A 25,188-nucleotide genomic window follows, 5' to 3' on the forward strand; every position below is an offset into this window, starting at 1 on the left:
AATAGCTACAGCTGTTAACTGGCACATGGTTGTTACTCATTATGATCGAGGCATTCCTCTTTCTTGTTTAATCTCCATGGTAGGTATTATATTAAAGAATCATCTTAAAAATAAGGCACCTAAGGGTTAGATGGGAAAATAACTTATTCAAGATATTCCAGCTGATAGTGGTTGGGATTCAGATACACCATGTTCAAACCACCGCTGTGTCCTAGAGTAATTCCTGTCATGGGCATCTTATACCTCATCCATCATTCTTCCTGAAATGCTCATTTCTTTGCCTTTTCCTCAGGCCTGTTATCTCTCACTTCTTTTTCCCTTACTGCTATTATTTTCTGTCTTCTGTTGTCAAAAGGATGATGCCCTTAAAATCCAGAATCTCCATCCTCGCCTTTTCACTGATTTCCCTTGACTCAGTGACCCCATTTGAGGACGCTGCCATGTGGATATCCTAAATGTACACTTTCTTCCTTCTGTCTCCCCTTGTGTCTCTGAAATTTCCATTAACTCTGTGAAACATTAGAATCACTCTGTTTTCCCCTGTTCACCACTCTTCCTGTCGTACTTTCATGCATCACCATTCCCTCTCCAACTATCCCTTTCCAGGCATTTTTTTCCTTCTCAACCAGACCTGCATCATATTGGTTAAATGACTCCATGTCTAGAATGTCTGCCTCTACCCTGCATTCTCCTCCTTAATCCCACTCCCAACCCCCAACACACACACACACACACACACACACACACACACACCCCACTTCTTCATCATCACGCATTTCTCTCTCAGTCAGACTACCTCAGTGACTCAGTAAGAACTAAGTGCAAACTCTTCAAAGAGCTGCCCTGCTGCTCCCTCCTCTTGTCTTAACTGACTTGTCCACTTTCATCTCTTAGTGTTCCATTTGTTCAGTTGTTCAGTCATGTCTGATTCTTTGCAACCCCTTGGACTGCAGCATGCCAGACTTCCCCGTCCTTCACTGTCTCCTGGGATTTGCTTGTTAGTGTCTGAGACCGGATGTCATGCTTTTTTCTCCATCACATGATGCTTTGCTTGGGTTGACTCCCGCAAGGCCAGTCATATGCATCTCCCAAGAGCTGCGTTCCTTTCACCCCGCTTGCCATCCCCTCGTGGTGACACGGGAAACCAGCAAATGCTACCGAGCAAGGTTTCTTCCCGAAGAGTCCCTTACCAGTTCACCACTGGAAAGGCAAACATTCATTTTTCCCTGTTACAGAGTTTTCCCTTTCATCTCCCTTAGAGCCATAAACCTTATTTAGTTGTCAAGTTCACATTTGAGTCCAAATTTTAGTCACTTTTTAAAAACAGTTACAACCCGTTTTTAAATTGCTGTAACAAAACACAAGTCCTTTGTCTTTACCATTTATTTCATTGGTATTTTATATTTTAACCTATGTCTTAAGAGTATTTCCTCAATGCGTCTTTAACCTGCCAGGAGAGCATCTACAGTCATAAAAACTTAGTGACTATATCTTTGCTTTTTCTGTGCCTTAAAAGTTACCCTAGTCCATAGCCACTTGCCCTTAGTGCTGCATTTAACCCCCACCCCAACATCTAGTTGATGAATAGAAATGTGCTAGGCATCCTCTGAGGAGTTATTATAAACAAGAAAATGAAAAAGTAAATGTTAACAGCAATTATGCCAGTTTCCGTTTTCCTCATATCTCCCAAGCATTTCCTTCTTAAATGAAGGGTCTTTACTAATTTCACAACTTGTAAACCTCAGAAAGTTAAAGTTGATGTAACATTTAGCTCATAATCTTTTCCTATCTTGTCATTAATTTATTAAATCCCAACTCTATCACAGTACTTTTCTCATGATCAATCTCTTCTATATCATAAATTATTAAATTTATGCTTAAATTTTGCCTTTCTCAATGCTTGGGGTCATAACATTTCAAAGGGAATTAAGTTTGATATAATTATTTTATGAAACAAATCTGAAAGATACAACACAATTTGTCATTGATGTTGGATAACTGAATCTTAGCAAAAAAATTCAATGATCTGATTCTTATAAATGTGTAGATGTAGCATATCTGGAAGAGATTAATTTCAGCAATGTGGACTTAGATAATTTTCAAAAATAAAATTAGTATAATTTCTGCCTCCCCAACATTCTGGTTATTTTGTTCCAGAAATTGCTTGTCCAGGAGTCTTCTTAATAGTGCTACTAACAGTACCACCAAATCTCTGCAGTGAGCATTTGCTAGTGTTGAAAATTTACATTATAGCTTCAAGTGGCAGCATTTAACCTGAACAATGACACTTAAAGGTGTGTATCTTTTCTAGAGTCACATGATGCTCTTTAGAGAAAAAGGATATAACCATGTATTTAGTAAAGTGAATGCATGATGAAGTGGGAGCTCAGCCAGATCTACTTAAAGCTGATCACCTTCAACAGGAGAGCAGCATCAAGCTGACTTCTTTCAAGGATGAGGACTTGGGCCATCTCCTTCTGGAGATGCGGTGTTTCCATCTTTTTCATTTATCCTTGAGTTTGCAACTAAATGTCTATATCTTTTCTAATCTCCCCTCATTATTGGTTATTGTCCCGATTGTCTCTTCTAGTCTTTACAAAGATGCCCTGTTTCTGTATGTGCAGTTATGTATATTTAGACGAGAAACATAGAAGGGTTTGAAAAGAAAAAAAAAAAGAAAGAAAAATTAGATACGTTCAATAATGCATATTCTCAGCTCAGACAGGGGCTTGGGGCTGTTCAACTTGACATACCTACCCAAGAAAAACTCCAGGTCCTCAGCATTTAGAGGCTCTGCTGGTGGCTCAGATGGTAAAGAATCTGCCTGAAATGTGGGAGACCCAGGTTCAATCCGTGGGTTGGGAAGACCCTCTGGAGAAGGAAATACCAATCCACTCCAGTATTCTTGCCTGGAGAATTCCACAAATAGATGGGCCTGGCAGGCTACAGTCCACGGGATCACATAGAGTCCGACAAAACTAAGTGACTAACACTTTCTTTCTTCAGTATTTAGGTCAGCGCGGTTTGCTAGAAATATAACGTGATCCAAAAGTGAGAGCCAATTATGTAATTAAAACTTCCTAATAACTACATTAATAAAGTAAAAAATAATCTGGTGTGTTTAATTTTAAAAATGTACTTTTTTAACCCAACATAGCCCAAATATGACCATTTCAATATATAATCAGTATAAAATATTAATGAAGTAGTCTGCACTTTTTTCCGTACTAGTCTTCAAAACCTGGCATGTAATTCACAGTTACAGCATTTCTCAAGGTGAAATAACCACATTTCAAGCTCTCGTTAGCTATGTATGCTAGTATCTCCTGTTTCAGAGGGCTCAGACATAGCAAGCAGAGGGATTTTAGTTTTCTTTTTTCCTTCCACAGCAGTTGCTAATGCATGCAGAGTCCTGGTGCTATGCGTACGTTTTACTCATGATGTAGGTTTCCATAGACAGTGGTAGTTTCTTGATAAGGACTCACAAGAAAATGGGTCTGAAATACATGAATCTATGCCGTTGTCTGATTGGAATTCTTCCTTTTAGCTTCTTAGCAGTTACTGAGACAGATTTGAGCTGAATAGCGGCAGACGGGAGAAGTCTATTTTCACAATTACTTTTAGGCAGAAGATAAGGGTGAGCTTAGTTCTGCATTAATCCAAACGGGTTTCTCAAAAAGAACCTCATTTCAGACACTGTCTTACTTTGGGAAGAAATGGCACTGGGATCTAATGAACGAAGATTATGGAAAACTTTGAAGGCGAGACTGATTAGCTAGTGGAGTAAGCAGAGAATTGAAAACAGTTTCGTGCATGTGTGGCTCAAGATACATAAAGAATAAAATTAAGAGAACTCTAGGGAGAAAACAAACTATTAATAGGTTCAGTTCTAAAAGATAGCAGTTACAACCTATGTTACTGTAAGTATATTGGATTCCTCTACCACACGTCTTTCCCATCTGATATACTACAGTAAGATATTCACACAACAACCTAGCTCCAGAGACCACATACCCAATCTCTACACAGTAATGTCAACAGACAAGCAAAGATTTTGGAAAGATGATATTCTCAGTGTTAGGATGAAGATGAAATGGCATATGCAAAATAGCCTGCAAAGTCTTTAAGCTGTAAAGAAGGTAAATGGAACATAGATGATATAGCATGAAGTTTATGGGCTGTGCAGTGTTATTTTGTCTGTTCTCACTTTTCCTCCCTGTATAATAATTCCTATTTCCTAGGTCTGTTGGAAAGGTGAAATGAAATATTCCATATAACATCCTTAAAGAGACATCAACACAGTGAAATTCTATACGTATTAGCTGTTACAATTACCATCTAGATCTTCTCCCCTTTCCAATCTTGAAAGCAAAGTCAGATTTCAGTGACTGGAGACAAATCACAAGAAAAAAAATTGAAAGTAAATTCATATGAATTATATGATCTTAATGTTACTGGCTCTTAAGCAAATGTTTTTTATGCTTTATTGGAGTTCTTTAGAATAAAAAATAGAGACTACCAGGCTAATATAAGAAGAGAAAATGAATAGAGACTCAGAAAAGGAGTGAGCGCCTACTGAAGAGTGTCTGTCTCAGGACAGGCCATTATGTTTCACATGTCACTATGTGGATTGCAATAATGAGACAAAAATCACATATCCAGCATGCATGGAGATATACACAAGTATATAAATAGCATGATGGTATCAAAAATATAGATGTAACAATAGTCAGATGGAGATAATCTGTAGATTCATTTTTCTTAAGGGTCTAATAAATCAGGTTCAAAGTATTTTTAATAAGGTTTGACAGAAAACAGCAAAGTTCTATAAAGCAATTATCCTTCAATAAAAATAAATTAATTAAAAAAAAAAGAAAACAAGTTGCTTCAGTCATGTCTGACTTTTTGTGACCCCATGGACTGTAAGCCACTAGGCTTCTCTATCCATGGGATTCTCCAGGCAAGAATACTTGAGTGGTTGCCATGCTCTCCTCCAAGGGATCTTCCCAACCCAGGGATCGAACCCATGTCTCCTCCATCTCCTGCATTGACGGGTGGGCTATTTACCACTAGTGCCACCTGGGAAGCCCCAGAGGAATACATGGGCAGGCATCAGTTATCAAATGGTAAGACATTTCTGCTTGGTCATTCAAAATGTACATTTTTAAGAAAAAGATGTGATAACAGTTAAACCTATATCAGTAAGCGATATCAGGTATCATTCACATGCTTTACAAATATCTTTGTATTTAATGTTCACCATGACCTGGCTTCCCTGGTGTCTCATATGGTAAAGAATCTGCTGGCATTGCAGGAGAACTGGGTTCGATCCCTGGGTCGGGATGATCCCCTGGAGAAGGGAATGGCAATCTTCTCCAGTATTCTTGCCTGGAGAATCCCACGGACAGAGGAATCTGGAGGGTACAGTCCATGGGGTCACAAAGAATCAGGACAGCGACTAACATTTTCACTTTCTTTCATATCCCTGCAAGTTAGGTGTTCTCGTTGGTCTTGTTTTTCATGCAGAGTTTCAGGCACAGAGGCATGAGGTCACACAGCGGTAAGTGGGAGAGGCTGCACTGTGGCCTGGGATCTTATTCCATCAGTTCCTGCAATGCTGGGCCTGTTCCCTTTTAATTTAAAAGAAAGAATAAAAATAGGTTTCTTTAAAGAAGAGGCCTACGCTTTCATTGGAGCACAAATTTTTGAAATGGGATTGAGCAAACATATTTTCCTCCTGACAAATTATTCCTCGAGCCCCGAGGAGCCCAGGAAGGGGAGGGGAGAACGTGGCCCCTGCTGGGGGAAAGCCCTGTGTGACCGGTTTTCTCCTCCTGGGAGGGAAGTTGCTCCCGCACCCTCCGCGTCTCCGCCTGCTCCTTGTGCGGTGCGGGGTGGAGGTGTCTGGCCGGCCTGCAGGCCCCTCAGGGATTACGAGCCTCAAAGGAGAAACAGAAAGGCAGGAGGACGGCAGCAGAGCGGCGTGACCGCCCGTCCCCGTGTCGTCGTGGACGCCGCGGCTATGGCGGCTTTCTGTGGGCTGCGTGGGGTGACACCAGCCACAGCCTTGGGGCTCTCCGATGAACTTGATGGATCAGCGCAGCTCAGGGGAGCCTCACGCCCACAGAGGGCTGTTTGGCTGGAGGACTTTTCTCATATTTTACTCTGAAGGCTAGATGTGATTGGCTACAGCTATTTCTATAGAGCCCGTCAGTCTTGGAGAAAAGGAGGCAGGCAGGGGTCCGCTCCCAGCCAGATAGTCCTCCTCTTGGAAAAGGCTGTCTTTGCGTTAGGTTGATCCTCTCTCCCCTTTCTCCACTGCAGCCCTAAATCCCCCCTACCCAACTTGTCCTCCCAGGAATCCTTATTTAGGGGCAGAAAGGTGAGGCCTGAGGATGCTGCTGGGCACGGGGCTCCCGGTACCTGCAGCCAGGGGTTCTCTGGCTCCAGGGGAAGTGGACTTAGACACTTGAGGCAGGAAAGGAGCCACCTGACCTGTGGCTGGTTGATCATCCTTCCTTCCTTATTTTCCATTTTTTTCAGCCAGCAGAGTCTTTTTTCACCCACTAAGAATATTTCAAGAAAAGCCACAGGGAAGTGTAGACATGGCTCAGCGTTTTATTTAGACCACACCTCTCTGGCAGGTGTTGTGTTAGGAACTTGGCATGCATTAGTTGATAATATCCTGTCCTGAAGTGTTCAAGTTTGATATTAATCCTCAGAACTTGCAGATAAGGAACCTAAGCCTGTGCAATGTAAGGGGTGCTGTCCAGAGCTGCAGAGACAGTGTGTGCAAAGGCAGGTCTCACACAGCACCTCCTGCTTGGGGTGGTTAAGGACAGGTGTGTTTGCTTTTTCTCTTTTGTTCTATTGAGAAGCATGATTTGCAAACCACTGAAAAATAACTGTAAATGAATTATTATCAGAGTCTATAGCTATTTACTCACTGAGGCTGTCACCTTGTTTCTGTGTCTCAACACATGCATTTAAGATAAATATTCACTGGAAAGTGTCAAAACACATTGTCACTGTTGTATGCTAGTTTGAAAGAGTATAGGATGTGGCAGCTGTTTTGCTTGTTTCAGAGAGTTGACGGATTTTATCCATTTCAGGGCAGTTGTGTTTCCTTGGAAGAATGAATGATAGCAAGCAGAGATGCCACGAAATAAAGTGCCAGGAGAAGTCTTAGCAATACCCTTAATAAAGCATGCTAAATAATGGATGCCATGTTTCATTTAAAGTTGCCTAAAGCTGCAAATTTCTTTAATTGATAAGCCTTACATAATGTGACTGGAAATGACAATTATGTCACTTGCCAGTGCCTTATGAAATGTCACTCAAGGTTTTTAATTGCTGACACTGTGCCACTAGTGGTGACGGGGAAGAGAAACTCTGGGAGAAGATACAGCCGGAGGGAGGCAGGAAGGGAGAGAAGTCATGCTTTTTTGTGGGTGTCAATAAACTCTGTGATATTTAAAACACAGCTGTGTTTTTATCAGTTATGTTACAGAGATAACATTGTAAAAATGAATCTTAAATGATTCATCATGTCAGGACCAAGCATTGTAAAATAAGGTTGAATGGGATAGTCTTCATTTAAGAAACATAGCTCTGTACTAAGTGTGGACGGCTTTGGGGAGTTTACTTTTCAGCACTTATCTATATATACCATATATATATAAGATATATATACCAGGTAATAAACAACCCTAAGTCTTACCATTTTTTTTTAAATGTTGAAAATATATGTCAGTGCGTTCTTTCCTTTTCACAAGGCTACAAGGCTTTCTGATAAGCACTTTTTAAAAAAATTATCTCACTGAATACAATCTAACATTTTAAAGCATATTTGTAAGTGCCTCTATACCAGTTATTTTGAGGTTCAAATTGCAGTATTTTTCCAAGATTTTTTCTCATGTAAGTACCATCTTAGGTTGTAGGACTGAAGTTGTCTAGTGCCCAAATTAATACTTGTCCAGGGAAATGCCATTCCTTGTGATGGGCAGTGATGGACGTGTTTACTAGCAAGGACCCTGTTTTCTTACTAGCTAAGACATCCTGTGAATCTGTTGAATTGGATTCCTGCTCTTTTTTTTTTTTTTAGTTTAATATAGTTGCTTCACAATGTTGTGTTACTTTCTGCTACTGCTGCTGCTAAGTCACTTCAGTCGTGTCCGACTCTGTGTGACCCCATAGACGGAAGCCCACCAGGCTCCCCCGTCCCTGGGATTCTCCAGGCAAGAACACTGGAGTGGGTTGCCGTTTCCTTCTCCAATGTGTGAAAGTGAAAAGTGAAAGTGAAGTCGCTCAGTCGTGCTTAGCGACCCCACGGACTGCAGCCTACCGGGCTCCTCCATCCATGGGATTTTCTAGGCAATAGTACTTTCAGGTGTACAACAAAGTGATTCAGTGTGGAATGTGTGCATATGTGTGTGTGTGTACCTAGATTAATACAATTAATACTTTACATCTCATGGGACTGGCAAAGATTAAATGAGATGCTGGAAGTACTCAGTACCAATAACAGCCATTATTATTGAAATCATTATTACTGAGAAGCTAGAATATAACAAAAGTGGAAACCAAAGGAAAGCAGTTCATCCTCTGAAACTCTCAGAGGCTAAAGTCATAGAACATAGTACATCTTGGTTTTCTTTTTAAGATTGGTATTAAGTCATAAACATTTCAGTTTTAATTGACAGCATTTTCTTCTCAATGTCCTCAATGTTATACAAATTAATAGTTCTCTCTCTCCCCATAATTGAGCATAATGAGTGTTTCCAGTGTTTGCTTCTACGCATAATGCTATAATTAGCGTCTCTGTATATATAGCATTGCCTTTGTTTCTTCTGTTTAATTATTTCCTAAGGAAAGAATTCTCCGGATGTTATTTATGCTTTGCAAACTTGCTGAGCAAATTTCCATGCCACACGTATTTTTACTACAATTACTCTTGGATTTGATGTTAGCATTTCCTTTTAATTTGCTGAGGATTTAATAGCATGAAAATGATGCCCCAAAGTTGGTTTGTTTTTTTTTTATTTCCAGTAGACTATGTCTGCTGTCTATTTGTGTTTGTTCACTTAAGAAACATTTATGCAGGACAGACAAGATGTCAGATATATTTAACAGTCAGGTCAGTAGACTCTTTCTGTCAAGGGCCATAAAGTAAATGTTTCATGTATTTCAAGCCATATGGTCTGTGTTTCAGCTACTGTAGTTAGTTATTTTAGAGCAGAAGTCTCCAGTGAATACCTAAACAAACAGGCATGACTGTTTCTACATGCAGCCTGGGGTCTATTTACAATAATAGATAGCAGGCTGCATGCGGCCCGTAAGGCGTAGTCTGCTTACATAAGTTCTTTGCTGGGGCTACGAAGTGAACAAAACAAGAAAAGCCCCAACTGCCATATCTTCATGGGGAGAAGTGAAAGTCTCTCAGTCAGGCCCAAGTCTTTGTGACCCCATGGACTAGAATTCTCCAGGCCAGAATACTGGAGTGGGTAGCCTTTCCCTCCTCCAGGGGATCTTCCCAACTCAGGGATTGAACCCAGGTCTCCTGCATTGCAGGCAAATTCTTTACCAGCTGAGCCACAAGGGAAGCCCTCATGGGTAGAGGTCAACCACATAAATCAAAACACAAATGAGTGACAACAAATCAATCTGTCACATACCCAACTGTGATAATTGTTTCCTTAAGTGTTGACAGATACATTCACTGAGACAGTGACCTCTGATTGAGCTGTAGTGGCTACTGTTTGGTTTGCCCAAGACAGTCCTGGTGTTAGCACTGGAGGTCCCCTGTCCTGGGAAACCACTATCTTTGGCCAACACAGCAATATTTGGACCCCTCACGGGGTGAGATATTAAACGCCATGAGAATGCTGAGAGCATGGTCGAGATCAAGGAAACAGCCAGGACTTTGATCCTGAGCAACCACAGGGTGAGTGAAGAGCAATGCAGAAGCCAGTGTGTCTGGAGTGGACTGGGAAGTGGCATGGCTGTGGGAGAAAAGGTCAGAGGGGATGGATGCTGGGAGATTCTGGGGCCCTGTGGGCCATTATACAGAGCAGTATGGGAAGACATCAGAGGGTTTTGATGAGAGAAGCAGCATCATTGCATTTTGAATTTAAGAAACTCGCTCTGCTGCACTTTTGAGCCAAGAATGTGTGGTGGGAAGGGTGGAATGGGGAAACCTGTTTGGAAACCACTCCAGTCTTCAAGGCACGAGATGATGCTATTTTGAGAGGTAGTAGGAGCAGTTGCAAAGAGTCAGACTTGACTGAGTGACTCATCATTTTCACAATACAGCAGCAGTGGAGGTTGCAAGATGCATTTGGATTCAGAATACAGATTAGAAAAGTCAGCTTTTCAAGGAGACTTCTCTGAGGACCTCGTGGTTACCAGATTCCCTCCTGCCTCTGGCTCAAGGCATTTTTTATCCTCTCATTCTGATTCTTTAGCATTACATTGAAAAAAAAAAAAAAAGCTTATAGACTTCATTTTTTAGAGCAGTTTTAAGATTATAGAAAACTTAAGCAGGAAATAGCATTCCTGTGTTTGAGTTCTTCTGTCCCCCTGCAAAGTCTTTCCTATTATTAATATCTTACAATGGTATGGTACTTTCATTACAACTGATGAAATAATGCCAATGCATTTTGACAAGTGCATAATATCATTTACCCGCCATCGCAGTACTGAGTAGAATGGGCCCACTGCCCTTAAAATCCTTTGTGCTCCAGTTGTTCATTTCTCTGTCCACCCTAACCACTTGGTGACCCCTGATCTTTTTACTGTCTATAGTTATACCTTTCAGAATGTCATATAGTTGAAGTCATACAACATATTAAGTGCCTCTTTCTTCACAGTATACATTTAAGACTATTGTGTCTCTTCATAACTTGGCAGTTCATTTCCCTATATTTCTGAATGTTGTTTGTTATTTAGTCACTGAGTCATGTCCAACTCTTTGCGATTCCATCTTAGTTCAGACCACAAAGCTCTTCTGTCCATGAGATTTGTACAGGCAAAAACACTGGCGTGGGTTACCCTTTCCTTCTTCAGTCTTTTTCTGAATAATATCCAATTATATATGCAACAGAAATGGCAACCCACTTCAGTATTCTTGTCTGGAGAATCCCATGGAAAGAGGAACCTGGTAAGCTATAGTCCATGGGGTCGCAAAGAGTCAGACATGACTGAGCAACTCACACTTTCACTTTCAAGCTATTGACGGACATTTTGGTTGCTTCCAGTTTTCATCAGTTATGAATAAAGCTGTTAGAAGAAGCAAAAAATCAACAAAAGAATGCAGCTTTAAAAAAGTGCTGGTAGAATTTATGACACAGTGGTTGCAGAACATGAGAGAAACAGGAGAGTCATGTACCATGCCAGTTTTTTCTAAGTCACTGGAAGAATGGGCTTCCCACGTATTGAAATAGAGAAGGATGTGGAATTTCAGACTTGGAAAAGTTAAGTTTAAGAATATGATCTGGGAACTAGTAGATCTGGATTGCTATTTAGGCATCCATGCAGATATGCCAAGTTGGCAGTTGGATACATAAAACTGAAATTCAAGAAAGATCTGAAATCAACCTTCAAGCTAGAGAACTGTCAACATATATACACTATTTAAATCCATAGAACTGAACCTAGATGAGACTACCCAGGTAGTAAATTAAGTTAGGAAGAAAAGAGGCCCAATATTGAATCCTAGCACTCCTCTAAGGATTGAGAGATGAAATCAAAATAATGAGGGGACCGAGAAAGCATGTCCTTAAGGTTAGAGGCAGCCATGGTTGTGGTATATAAGGAACTAGTGAGCAAAATCATATGTACACATTGTAAAAGTGTCATTTTTTAATGCTATACTGTACCTATGTAAGATGTAATCATTGGTGGAAAATGGAAGGAGGGTACACAGGATCAGTCTGTACTATAATTGCAACTTCTTGTGCATTTGCAATTATTTCAAGATGTAAGAATTTTACAAGTCTATTGACAAAAAAGTACTTCAAGGAAAATGAAGTGGATAACTGTGGAATGTTGTTGAGAGTTTGTATGAGATGAGAACTGAGGACTGACCCTTGGATTTGTTGGTGTGGCTGACGTGAGACGAGTGGTTAATGTGGACCAATGAGGACAAAATCCTGACTAAAGTGGGTTCAGTTGAGGATGGGAAAAAACTAAAGGTTGCAATTACAGACATTTTTCAGGTGTGTTTCTGGGAAAGGGATTTTTATAAATAAAGCTAAAGGTAGATATGAAGTCTGGAAATAGATGTAGAAACAAAAGTTCAGTTCAATCACTCAGTTGTGTCTGACTCTTTGCAACCCCATGGACCACAGCATAACAGGCCTCCCTATCCACCACCAACTCCTGGAGTTTATTCAAACTCATGTTCATCAAGTCGGTGATCCCATTCAGCCATCTCATCCTCTGTCATCCCCTTCTCCTCTTGCCCTCAATCTTTCCCAGCATCAGGGTCTTTTCTAATGAGTCAGTTCTTCACATCAGGTGGCCAAAGTATTGGAGATTCAGCTTCAACATCAGTCCTTCCAATGAACACTTAGGGCTGATCTCCTATAGGATGGACTGGTTGGACCTCCTTGCAGCCCAAGGGACTCTCAAGAGTCTTCTCCAATGCTACAGTTCAAAAGCATCAATTCTTCAGGGCTCAGCTTTCTTTCTAGTCCAACTCTCACTTCCATACATGATTACTGGAAAAACCATAGACTTGGCTAGATGGACCTTTGTTGGCGAACTAATGTCTCTGCTTTTTAATATGCTTTCTAGGTTGGTCATAACTTTCCTTCCATGGAGTATGCATCTTTTAAAAGAGTTACTTAAACAAAAGAGTTACTTTAAAAAAAAAACTTTTTTGAATGGGAAGTATTAAAACATGTTTTTATGGGGCTTCCAAGGTAGTGCTAGTGGTAAAGAATCCACCTGCAGTGCAGGAGAACAGGAGATGCGGGTTTGATCCCTTGGTCAGGAAGATCCCCTGGAGAAGGAAATGGCAACCCTCTCCAGTATTCTTCCCTGGCGAATCCCATGTACAGAGGAACCTGGCAGGCTACAGTCCATGGGGCTGCAAAGAGTTGGACATGACTTGAGTGACTAAGCTGTGTATGCTGAGAGCAACTCTCCAATCAAAAGAGTAAATGATCATTTGTTGAGGGATTTGGCTTAGATGAGAGTAATAGCACAGGTATAGGTGTAAACTGTAGGCTGAGTGTTTACCACTCATCCAGGGAAGACATTTTGTGGGCAGAAGTGAAAATAGGTGATCATCCATGGTGTCAATAGACCATAAAATTTCTCTTTCAATGACTTTTATTTTCTTAGGGAAATAGGAAACAAAATCACTTTAAGGATGTGGCAGGAGATGCTGGCAGGAGAAGGAAGAGGGTACAAAATGGCCCTGGTTCTTCCCAGTGGAGAATGGAGGTGGGGACCAGAGTAAGGATGTCATCATTAAAAGCCAGGTTGGATGTGGTCGACCCATCAGTGCATGTCTATTTGGGTTTTTTCTGCAGCCACATCTACCTTGGGAGTCCATATGGATTTGGCCCAATTCGAATCTAAGGTGCCGATAGCAGAGTGACAGCAAACACAAGGCAGTGATTGAAATGAAGGCTGCAAAACCTGGGGATGGCAAGGGGAGACATGGGGACAAGAGGGGCCTGAGGGAAGGAAGTGAGAGAGTGGAAAGATAGGGGAGTGTTGGCCCCATCAGGGTCCAAGAAAGATTGGAGCGAAGGTATTTGAGGACATGACCTGGAAATGTAGAGAGTAGAGGTCTGAAAATGGGACAGCCCAGTTTGCTACTGGAAAATGATCATTTATTGGTTTTGAGAAGATGGAATATGAAGGTGAGGATGAAGGCCTGCCTTGGAACTGGGTTGCTGGAAGAGGGACAAGGGAACCAAGAGGCCAGTATTCAGAAGATGGTCTAGCTTGATACTGAACTCAGTGACAAGCAAGTCAGAAGTAGCATTGGAGACACTGAAAGTGAACCAGAAATAAAAATCTGCAAGGACTGGTGAAGCTGCCCCAGGGATTGTGTAGATGACTCCAAGGAAGAAGGTGCTAGGTTCTGAGGATGAGAGACTCCCAACTGGAGCACTTCAGGGGGAAAGAACAAAAGTGTCCACAGGTCGTGATATGAGCATGTCAGTGAGTGTGTAGTCCAGGACAGTGGCATTCAGGATGTGGGTGCAAAACTCAGACCTTAGGGAGGATTTCATGATGCAGCATTCTGAAAAGACATCTGGTTTCCATGAGTGTAAAGAAGTGGGGATGGTACCCCAGAAGTGGTTGAGATGTGGGAAATTTTGCCGATAGGCGCTTGGGAGAGAGGAAGGAACCATGCACGTGAGCTGTGTTGATCTTTGAGGGGAGGAGGGGTGACCTCAAACCAGTGCTTCTCACAGTGTCTTCAGTACCCAAGGATGAAGGATGGAAGGGGACGGGCCATGGATGGTCTCAGGTATAACACAGGTGATGAGGCCACAGAATCAGCAGCATTAGATAAGAGACCCATTCATTCCAGCCCTCCAGAGGAGTGGAATCCTTGGGAAGAGGGCTGCCTTCCCACCACTGGGCTCTGTGACCCTCTCCTCCTCTTGTGGCAGCTGCTAAGCTCCTGCTGAAAGCAGTGTGTAGACCTGGGAGAACAGCCTTACTCAAAGCAGTGGTAAAATGACCAAAATAATTAAATAACCTGTCATTAAGTGATAACTCCCCAGGTTGGGAAGATCCCTTGGAGAAGGAAATGGCAACCCACTCCAGTACTCTTACCTAGAAAATTCCACGAATGGAGGAGCCAGGTGGGCTACAGCCCATGGGGTCGCAGAGTCACACATGACTGAGTGACTTTTTTTTTTAAGCTATGCTGCTGCTGCTGCTAAGTCGCTTCAGTTGTGTCCGACTCTGTGCAACCCCATAGACAGCAGCCCACCAGGCTCCTCCATCCCTGGGATTCTCTAGGCAAGAATACTGGAGTGGGTTGCCATTTCCTTCTCCAATTTTAAGCTATGACTGCATGCTAAATTGAAGAAAATACAAATATCTGTTTTTATGGAGTCACTTGTATTTGCCTGCAGTATTTTGAGCACTTTACAGCTATTGATCTGTTTAACCTTCACCACAACTCTGCGAATTGTTGTTGTTCAGTCATGAAGTCATGTCCAACTCTTTGCAGCCCTGTGGACCGCAGCACACCAGGCTTCCCTGTCCTTCACTGTCTCCTGTAGTTTGCTCAAACTCTTGTCCGTTGAGTCAATGATGCCATCCAACCACCTCATCCTCTGTTGCCCCTTTTCCCTCCTGCCCTCAATGTTTCCCAGCATCAGACTCTTTCTAGTGAATTGACTCTTTGCATCAGGTGGCCAAAGTATTGGAGCTTCAGCTTCAGCATCCAGTGAATATTCTGGACTGATCTCCTTTAGGATTTACTTGTCTGATCTCCTTGCAGTCCAAGGGACTCTCAAGAGTCTTCTCCAACACAACAGTTCATAAGTACCAATTCTTTGGTGCTCAACCTTCTTTATGGCCCAACTCTCACATCCATACTACTGGAAAAAGCATGCCTTTGATTGTATGACATCCTTACTATCTTCATTTATAAATAGACACACTGAGGCCCAGAGAAGATAACTTGTTATATAAAGGGGCGAAAACTCAGATTCCAATCCAGGCGGCCAACTTGAAAGCTCACACTGGTACAAGTATTCCACAAAGCCTTAGGGAAGGCATGTTAGAAAACATTGCCTAGTTATTAGCAACTGAACATTTTAAATGTGTGTGCACATCTTTCTTCTTTTCTGAATATTTTTCTATACAGTTTTTAAAATTGAGAAGAAACTATACCCTGCATTTTATAAGTTTAATAGTGTAAGACAGGGATTTGCTGAATTAGTGTTACAGATGCTTGGTAAGCACCGCATGGTTTGGTTGCATTGTAATTTATTTAATGATTTATCTGTTGTTAAACATTTAGTTGGTTTCAGTTTTTCTTTATGATAAATATGTCAAAGGATGTCACTAGATAATGTTTTATTCTGTATTTTGAATCATGTCTTTAAGTTACATTCCTAACAACACTGATACCCAAGTAAAGCTTATAATAATTTTACAGTTTGGGATGAAAGTTTTTAAAAGTTGTGAAATTCCTTAGGGGACATAGTGCACTCTGATTTCTGCTTACAGTTAGAATTATTTTCCCCACTTACAGAAATCACTACATTCAAACACATCTTTTATTAAAAACCTTATCTTCTTCTTGGATTAACTGGATGGCATTCAAACTTCTTTAAGCTGTGGAATTTTTTTTCAAATGCAAGATTTTGTAAAAACCCAATACAGGAAACGGATTTAAAGAAATAATTGCTCTGATAGTTGCTGCAGGATCAAAGTCAAACTCCTTGACTCTATTTTACCACTTGTGCCCTCTGACCCCTTCATGTGGCTGTCCCAGGAACACAGTTTTTACCATATGGACTGAAGGGACTCAATATTGATATTCAGCATCTTATTAGGAAACATTTTGGGTGCTAATTTTTATAGTCAAGTATTTACCTGGCAATTTCAAACTTAACTTCATTTTCTTTCTGCATAATGTGTTAAAAAAAAAAGTGGAGAGAGACGCCCGGCTCCGGCGCAACCGACCACGTGCAGAATCGTGGCTGAGATGAGCTACCCTGCACCCAGGGTTAGGGCGGTGGCCGAGAGGAGCTGTACCACGTTCAGGAGGCGGTGGCTGCTTGGGCACCGGAGGGCCGAGAGGAGCTGATCCACATTCAAAGCAGGAGGGGCGGCCTTGAGGAGATACCCCTCGTCCAAGGTAAGGTACAGCGGCTGTGCCTTGCTGGAGCAGCTGGGAACAGATACTCCATGACCAAGTGGAATAGAAGAATCCAGTGTTCTGGGGAGGAAAGGAACAAGATGGCGGAGGGATAAGACGGCAAGACCACTTTCTGCCCCACAAATTCATCAAAAGAACCTTTGAACGCGGAGTAAAGTCCACAAAACAACTTCTGAATACTGGCAGAGGACATCAGGCTCCCAGAAAAGCAGCCCATTGTCTTCTAAAGGAGAGAGAAGAAATCCAGCTCCACCTACCAGAACACCGACACATGCTTCCCTAACCAGGGAACCTGGACAAGTCACCCGTCCAACCCCACACACAGCGAAGAAACTACATAATAAAGAGAACTCCACAAACTGCAAGAAGAGGGAAAGGCCACCCCAAGCAAAGCAATATAAGCAAGATGAAGAGGCAGAGAAATACCCAGCAAGTAAAGGAACAAGATAATTGCCCACCAACACAAACAAAAGAAGAAGATATAGGGAATTTACCTGATAAAGAATTTCAAATTTTGGTGGTGAAAATGATTCAAAATCTTGAAAGCAAAATGGAGTTACAGATAAATAACCTGGAGAAAAGGATTGAGAAGATGGAAGAAAGATTTAATAAGGACTTAGAAGAAATAAAAAAGAGTCAATATACAATGAATAATGCAATAGATGAGATCAGAAACACTCTGGAGGGAACAAACAGTAGAATAACAGAGGCAGAAGACAGGATAAGCGAACTAGAAGATAGAATTGTAGAAATAAATGAAACAGAGAGGAAAAAAGAAAAACGAATTAAAAGAAATGAGGACAATATTAGAGTCCTCTGGGACAATGTTAAATGCTCCAACATTCGAATCATAGGAGTCCCAGAAGAAGAAGACAAAAAGAAAGACCATGAGAGAATACTTGAGGAGATAATAGTTGAAAACTTCCCTAAAATGGGGAAAGAAATAATCACCCAAGTCCAAGAAACCCAGAGAGTCCCCAACAGGATAAACCCAAGGCGAAATACTCCAAGACACATATTAATCAAATTAACAAAGATCAAACACAAAGAACAAATATTAAAAGCAGCAAGGGAAAAACAGCAAATAACACACAAGGGGATTCCCATAAGGATAACAGCTGATCTTTCAACAGAAACTCTTCAGGCCAGAAGGGAGTGGCAAGACATACTTAAAGTGATGAAAGAAAATACCCTACAGCCCAGATTACTATACCCAGCGAGGATCTCATTCAAATATGAAGGAGAAATCAAAAGCTTTACAGACAAGCAAAAGCTGAGGGAATTCAGCATCACCAAACCAGCTCTCCAACAAATGCTAAAGGATCTTCTATAGACAGGAAACACAGAAAGAGTGTATAAACTTGAACCCAAAGCAATAAAGAAAATGGCTACGGGATCGTACTTATCAATAATTACCTTAAACGTAAATGGGTTGAAATTTTCAAAAAGGCTAGGAAACAATTCTCATAGCCATCAATAGTTCAGTGTTGAGTTCATGAATAGTTTTTAAAGTTTGGGACAAACTGTAGTATTTGCTATTTGAAGTACTATTTGTAATTGGCATATTACGATGTTTCATTGGTCTTCATTTCCAACTTAAAACACCTAAAAATGCCTAACAGGTTTTTAGATTTGTGAATTTTAGTTGAAATGTATTTTACGATGTTACTAAACCTGCAGAAATATTGAAATATTTCAGAAAACTTATTCACTGTACATTTAATTTATTTTATTTATAAAAGTTATGAACTGTAGAAAGTTTTACTTGTTGGGTCAAATGCTTGTTGCTTCAAATGGTTGTTGCATTTGAAGTGCTAGTTACAAGAAAATCAAATACCTTCAATGTATAAATGCTATTAAGTTTTTAAAGGACTCTGGAGTATAAGTAAGTTTGTTTAAAGAAATTTAGTCTGTTCAACTTGAAAAAATAAATAAATAAAATTGGATTATTTGATTTAAAAAAAAAAATGTTGGAATCAAAACTCATGTACACCCGGGGTGGATTCATGTCAATGTATGGCAAAACCAACCAATATAATATTGTAAAATAATTAGCTTCTAATAAAAAAATAAAATAAAATAGAACAGGAAAAAAAAAAAAGTGGAGGTGGGGAGATGATGTAATTGTAAATAATACTTACTTAAGTAAATACCCTCCCCCCATATTTTAGCTTCCAGACTAAAAGATCCCTCTGCATATAGCAGAATTAATATTAAGGTAAACATTTTGGTACATTTGTTCTACTGTTAACATCCAGGGATAAAAAAAAGCTTACATTATATTGATATATAACTATAATATATAAATATTGGCCAGAATTATCTAGTTTATTTTAATGGTCATTTTTTAATATATTTTACTTTTTATACATGATTTCTATGTTTACATTAAATGTTTATGGAGCATGAAATAATTTTCAGTTCCTGAGAAGCTTGTCCACAATCCCCATTTCTTAAAGTTTTACTTTGATTATTTTGCTTTCTTTGTCCGCCTTGACTTTATTTCTTCTTGAAATTTCCCCGCTGCTCTGCTGAGAATAAAAAGAACATTTCTGGACTTGTGGCTTAGCTATTTGCTGAAAACAAACAGAGTGAAACAAACAGTCAACTGAACCCCTTCTGGGTTGCTACCACAATGAAACTTCCTCCTTTTAGGCTTGCTGCAGTTTTTAATAGAATATTATATTTTTTCATAACTTTATGTTTGAAAATGCCTCATAGTACGATAACTAAATTAGCTTACTTTCCTGCTTCTACTCTTTGAAATGATAAAGCTGGATGTTATCTTAAGCCCAGAGGTACATTATTATAGTCCCATTCCTCCTGCTGAAGATGACTGAGTGGAGGGTCAGTGTAATTGACTCAAGTGCAGAAAAGGTCGAGTCAGGCCCATGAGGAGGGAAGAAAGGGAGCTTTACTGAGTTCCAGACTACCTATGAGGCCTGGGGGGGATGCCTGAGCACAGCCAGGCTCACAAAGCTTGTGGTCCAATGGTTTGTCGTGAGCAAAGTGTTGAGAAGTGGGACAGAGCAGGCTGAGGAGACAGGGGGCAAGCCAATGTAGATGACAGATGGCAGGACAGTGAACCCAGGAAGGGGCCAAGAAACAGACATGGAAGCAGGGGATGCGGGGTATCGGACAGGACGATGAGTGCGGAGTCCCTGAGGCTGGGACGACACAACTGTCATATATTGACTCCAGGGTCCCCAGCAGATCACAAAGTCTTTGGATACTCAGTTCAGTTCAGTTGCTCAGTTGTATCCAACTCTGGGACCCCATGGACTGCAGCACGCCAGGCCTCCCTGTCCATCACCAATGCCTGGAGTTCACTCAAACTCATGTCCATTGAGTCGGTGATGCCATCCAACCATCTCACCCTCTGTTGTCCCTTTCTCCTCCCACCTTCAATCTTTCCCAGCATCAGTATCTTTTCAAATGAGTCAGCTGTTCGCATCAGGTGGCCAAAGTATTGGAGTTTCAGCTTCAACATCAGTCTGTCCAATGAATATTCAGGACTGATCTCCTTTAGAATGGACTGGTTGGATCTCCTTGCACTCCAAGGGACTCTCAAGAGTCTTCTCCAGCACCACAGTTCAAAAGCACCATTTCTTCAGTGCTCAGCTTTCTTTATAGTCCAACTCTCACATCCATACATGACCACTGGAAAAAACATATCTTTGACTAGATGGACCTTTGTTTGCAAAGTAATGTCTCTGCTTTTTAATAGGCTGTCTAGGTTGGTCATAGCTTTCCTTCCAAGGAGTAAGCGTCTTTTAATTTCAGGGCTGCATTCAGCATCTGCAGTGATTTTGGAGCCCAGAAAATTAAAGTCTGACACTGTTTCTACTGTTTCCCCATCTATTTGCTGTGAAGTGATGGGACCGCATGCCATGATCTTAGTTTTCTGAATGTTGAGCTTTAAGCCAACTTTTTCACTCTCCTCTTTCACTTTCATCAAGTAGGCTCTTTAGTTCTTCACTTTCTGCCATAAGGGTGGTGTAATCTTCATATCTGAGTTTACTGATATTTCTCCTGGCAATCTTGATTCCAGCTTGTGCTTCATCCAGCCCAGTGTCTCTTGTGATGTACTCTGCATATAAGTTGAATAAACAGGGAGGTAACATGCACCCTTGACATACTCCTTTCTTGATTTGGAATAAGTCTGTTCCATGTCCAGTTCTAACTGTTGGTTCCTGATCTGCTTACAGATTTCTCAAGAGGCAGGTCAGGTAGTCTGGTATTCCCATATATTTTTCCACAGTTTATTGTGATCCACACAGTCAAAGGCTTTGACATAGTCAATAAGGCAGAAATAGATGCTTTTCTGGAACTCTGGAACTTTTCTTGGATACTGAAATCCCTTATATAAAATGTCATAGTAATATTTGTATGTAAACTCCACACACGTCCTCTCATATACTTTAAATTTTTTCTAGAATATTTACAATACCTAATACAATGAAAATGCTATGTAAATCGCTGTCAGCATGCAGCAAACTTAAGTTTTACTGTTTGGAACTTTATATGAATCTTTTTTTTGTATGTTTTCCATCTGCTGTTGGTAGAATCTATGGATGCAAGAGCAGACTCATTGGGAAAGACCAGGATGCTGGGAAAGTTTGAGGGCAGAAGGAGAAGGGGGTGACAGAGGATGAGATGGTTGGATGGCATCATCAACTCAGTAGACGAGTTTGAGCAAACTCCGGGAGATGGTGAAGGACAGGGAAGCCTGGCACGCTACAGTCCACGGGGTCACAAAAAGTCAGACATGACTGAGTGACTGAACAACAACAAAACGGATACAGAGTCTGCAGACACAGACAGCCAACTGTGTACTCTTTGCTAGGATTATGTGATCGGACAGAAGGGAGGGAGGATAGAGGGAGAAATGAGAGAATAAATGGCAAGAAAGAGAGGAAGGAACAGTGTTTACAGTGTCTTCAAAAATGTTGTCTTACAAATATTTGTCTGCCCTATATATGCAGTTTACTATATACATAGCATTTTGTATTAGATAATTATATAAATTGAATAACATCTATTTTTTTACTAGGTGGAAAAATTACAAGATCCATTTCTCTTCAAAAAAGTATTTATTCCAATGCTAATTTGTATCCTCAGTGTATTATATTTTACCTTTCTGACCTTTTCCTTGTCACTTTTCCTAGATTATCCATTTTAAGTTTTCATGTATCTGTTTCCTACTCAGAATCTTTTTTTGAATTGGTGCATCTCTGTTTTTATCTTATTCAAGGATTTATCTGAAATTCAAAGCCAAGTGCACATTCCAAACTCTACCTGATGTAAAGATTAGGGTGGATACTTCTTTTAAGATCACTGTGTCTTCACAGTCAGCTCACAGAAAATGAAGCAAAGATCGCTACATACTTTTAAGACCCAAAATGTTGCCAACTTCTTTTTATTTTATTTTAATATTTGTTTTTATTTTAATTGGAGGCTAATTATTTTGCAATATTGTATTGGTTTTGCCATACACTGACATGAATCTGCAGCCCTGGTGTAAGTGTTCCCCATCTTGAACCCCCCTCCCACCTCCCTCCCCATCCCATCCCTCTGGGTCATCCCAGTGCACCAGCCCCGAGCATCCTGTATCATGCATCGAACCTGGATTGGCGATTTGTTTCACATGTGATAATATACATGTACATGTTTCAATGCCATTTTCCCAAATTATCCCACCCTCACCCTCTCAGGGAGTATTACTCAGCAATTAAAAATAATACATTTGAATCAGTTCTAATGAGGTGGATGAAACTGGAGCCTCTTATACAGAGTGAAGTAAGCCAGAAAGGAAAACACCAATACAGTATACTAACGCATATATATGGAATTTAGGAAGATGGTAATGATAACCCTGTATGTGAGACAGCAAAAGAGACGCAGATGTACAGAACAGTCTTTTGCCAACCTGTTTCTGTCTTCCTCTGAGAATATGGTTGTGCCGCCTGTGAACATCAGGTGTATAATAACTGCACATCACAGACCTTAGAAAAGACAATTTCACTTCTTTCTTTAGTGGTAGTTCAGTTCACAAAGCAATGTAATTGGTATACTGTTAAGTCTTTCCATAGAACTAAACTAACAAATCACAAGGAAAACAACCTCGTTCCGATTGTGTGTCATGATTTTGGATTCAGAAAATATTTGCCACCCATGAAGAGTGGCGCTTGATGGAGGTACTTGTGTCTGAAGCCACTTTTAAATGTGCTGTCTTTCTGCCCCTTGCAGCCGAGGGGGCCTGTGGGGGAACCTTGCGGGGAACGAGCAGCAGCATCTCCAGCCCCCACTTCCCTTCCGAGTATGAGAACAATGCTGACTGCACGTGGACCATCCTCGCAGAGCCCGGGGACACCATCGCGCTGGTCTTCACTGATTTCCAGCTAGAAGAAGGATATGACTTCTTAGAGATCAGTGGGACAGAAGCGCCATCCATATGGTGAGTGCTGGACAAGAGACGTCCTTCTTTCTTGCCTTGCTCTTCTGGCTGCTAAAATGTAACCTATAGTGTGAATGATTTGTCAGAGCTTCTAGGATGTTTCTGTGTTGGTTTTGGGGCTAAAGAAGTTGTCTGGTCCTGGATACTGGAATTTGCCTCAGTTTGGGCTCGTATGAAGCTATTCAGGAGAGGCAGCAAAGTGAGCTGAGCTAGTTTTGGATTTGGTCTGGAGTTGATTCAGTGTCAACAAATATTTTTAGATGGTGGTGATTTTAAAATGTCGTGGTACCAGTCATCTGTCGCCTGTGCTGCAAATGTATGATTACGTACTTCTTTTCCTCCCTGGAGACCATGTCACCAACCTGTGCAGGTCACAATGGAAGTGTAAATGCTCATCTGATGCATACACAATGCTGGTTATCTGATCAGTTCCCTGGCGTGTGTGCTGGTGGTGACAGGAGAAAACCCAATCGAATCCACTATAGCCTCTGGTTTATGGTGTTTCTTGCACAAGCAGACTTTGCTGTGTCCATAATACAACTGAAGAATAGATGTTTAAAGATGTAAATTATACATCAAATTAAGTCACTTGATATGAGTTGATCTGGATTTTTTTGGTCTTGTTTAATGTTTTAATTTCTTAGCATTTTAAGAACTGCAACTGCTACCTATTTCAGGTCTTCAACAACAAGGGAACTCCACTGTAAGTTCAAAATAAGTTGGAATACAGGAAATATTGGCTCTTGATGAATTGGTGGAGGGGATGAAATAAGTGATTTTGAACATCTCTATGGGTTTAAGTTTGCATTTCAGTACAGAGACTGAAGGATAAAAATATCAAACCTGACAAATGTCATAAGTTAGACCACCTGCTTTTAAACCAGTTATCAACACTGAATTTTACTTTATTTTCCAAGACTCAACATTCAACACATAGATGGTTATTTCCTTTTATTAATTTTATTGTCCTTATGTTAAATGTTACTTCAATTAAGAGAAAAATAACCACTGCCTCTGTGATATTTGTTTTCCATTTCATTCATCTGACCAATACTTTTAGATTGAGCAAGGTTACCCTTTTGCTTATTTCATGTTATACAATTTAAGTTTTAAGACTCAAAGATTGATTATGTTATTGTCTATGTAGCTTCTTGTAACGTCAGAGCTCATGGAACTTGATACCAAACTGAAAGTTGAGTGTCCTAGATTCTGCTCCAAGTTCTGTCGCAAATCATCACTGTGACCTTGAACAAATCATTTAACTGCTTATATAAAAAGGGGCTTTACTAAATGAGCTGTACTGCTTTAAATTAATTCATTCAGCATATACTGAATGCCTTTCTCTGTCCATCAGTGTAAGAGATTCAGTGATGCAACCCTCTCCTGGATCTAAAATCACCTTGTTTTAGTTTCAGAAAACCATTGCAGTCCAAAAATACATGGTGGCATTCTCAGAAATTCAGCCATTCCTCATCAAGGCCTTATTTGTGAGAGATTCCAGAGATCTCAGGGATTTCCTGGATGGGATGTCAGGTTGGGAGGGGGAGAGGAAAAAGTGAAGAATGTTGGACGATGGTTGTATTAATAGCATCCATGGTCGAGGTTGGCTTTTGCCAAACGAACTTTGTTTATGCAAGAAAGGAGACTCTGTAGTGTGAATGTCCATGTCCAAGTCTGAAAGAGAAGCAGGGATGCTGAGCAGAGAGACGGAGCACAGTGGTGCAGAGTCCTGCAGAAGGCCTCGTGGCCTTCACACAGCGTAAGTCACCCCGAGCAAGCAGACCCCGCGGTCTCTTCTGTCTGCAGTAGGTGGCCTGCAGGACTGAACTGATCTTACTTGACATGGTTTTGCCCATTTCTTCTT

At 40.8% G+C, this 25,188-nt stretch overlaps 1 protein-coding gene across 1 annotated transcript in view; it reads left to right on the top strand.

Annotated features, from left to right (window-relative positions):
* Positions 1 to 25,188, top strand: part of CSMD1 (CUB and Sushi multiple domains 1) — a 1,848,896-nt gene that overhangs the window by 754,556 nt on the left and 1,069,152 nt on the right. Inside the window, exon 6 of the mRNA XM_088832674.1 lies at positions 23,117 to 23,324. Within this exon, the coding sequence (XP_088688800.1) occupies positions 23,117 to 23,324 (208 nt within the window). The remainder of the gene's footprint in view (positions 1 to 23,116; positions 23,325 to 25,188) is intronic.

The sequence above is a fragment of the Moschus berezovskii genome, chromosome 26 (assembly GCF_049115385.1).
Source record: "Moschus berezovskii isolate FMDL1 chromosome 26, NW_MosBer_1.0, whole genome shotgun sequence".
Taxonomy (NCBI): Eukaryota; Metazoa; Chordata; class Mammalia; order Artiodactyla; family Moschidae; genus Moschus; species Moschus berezovskii.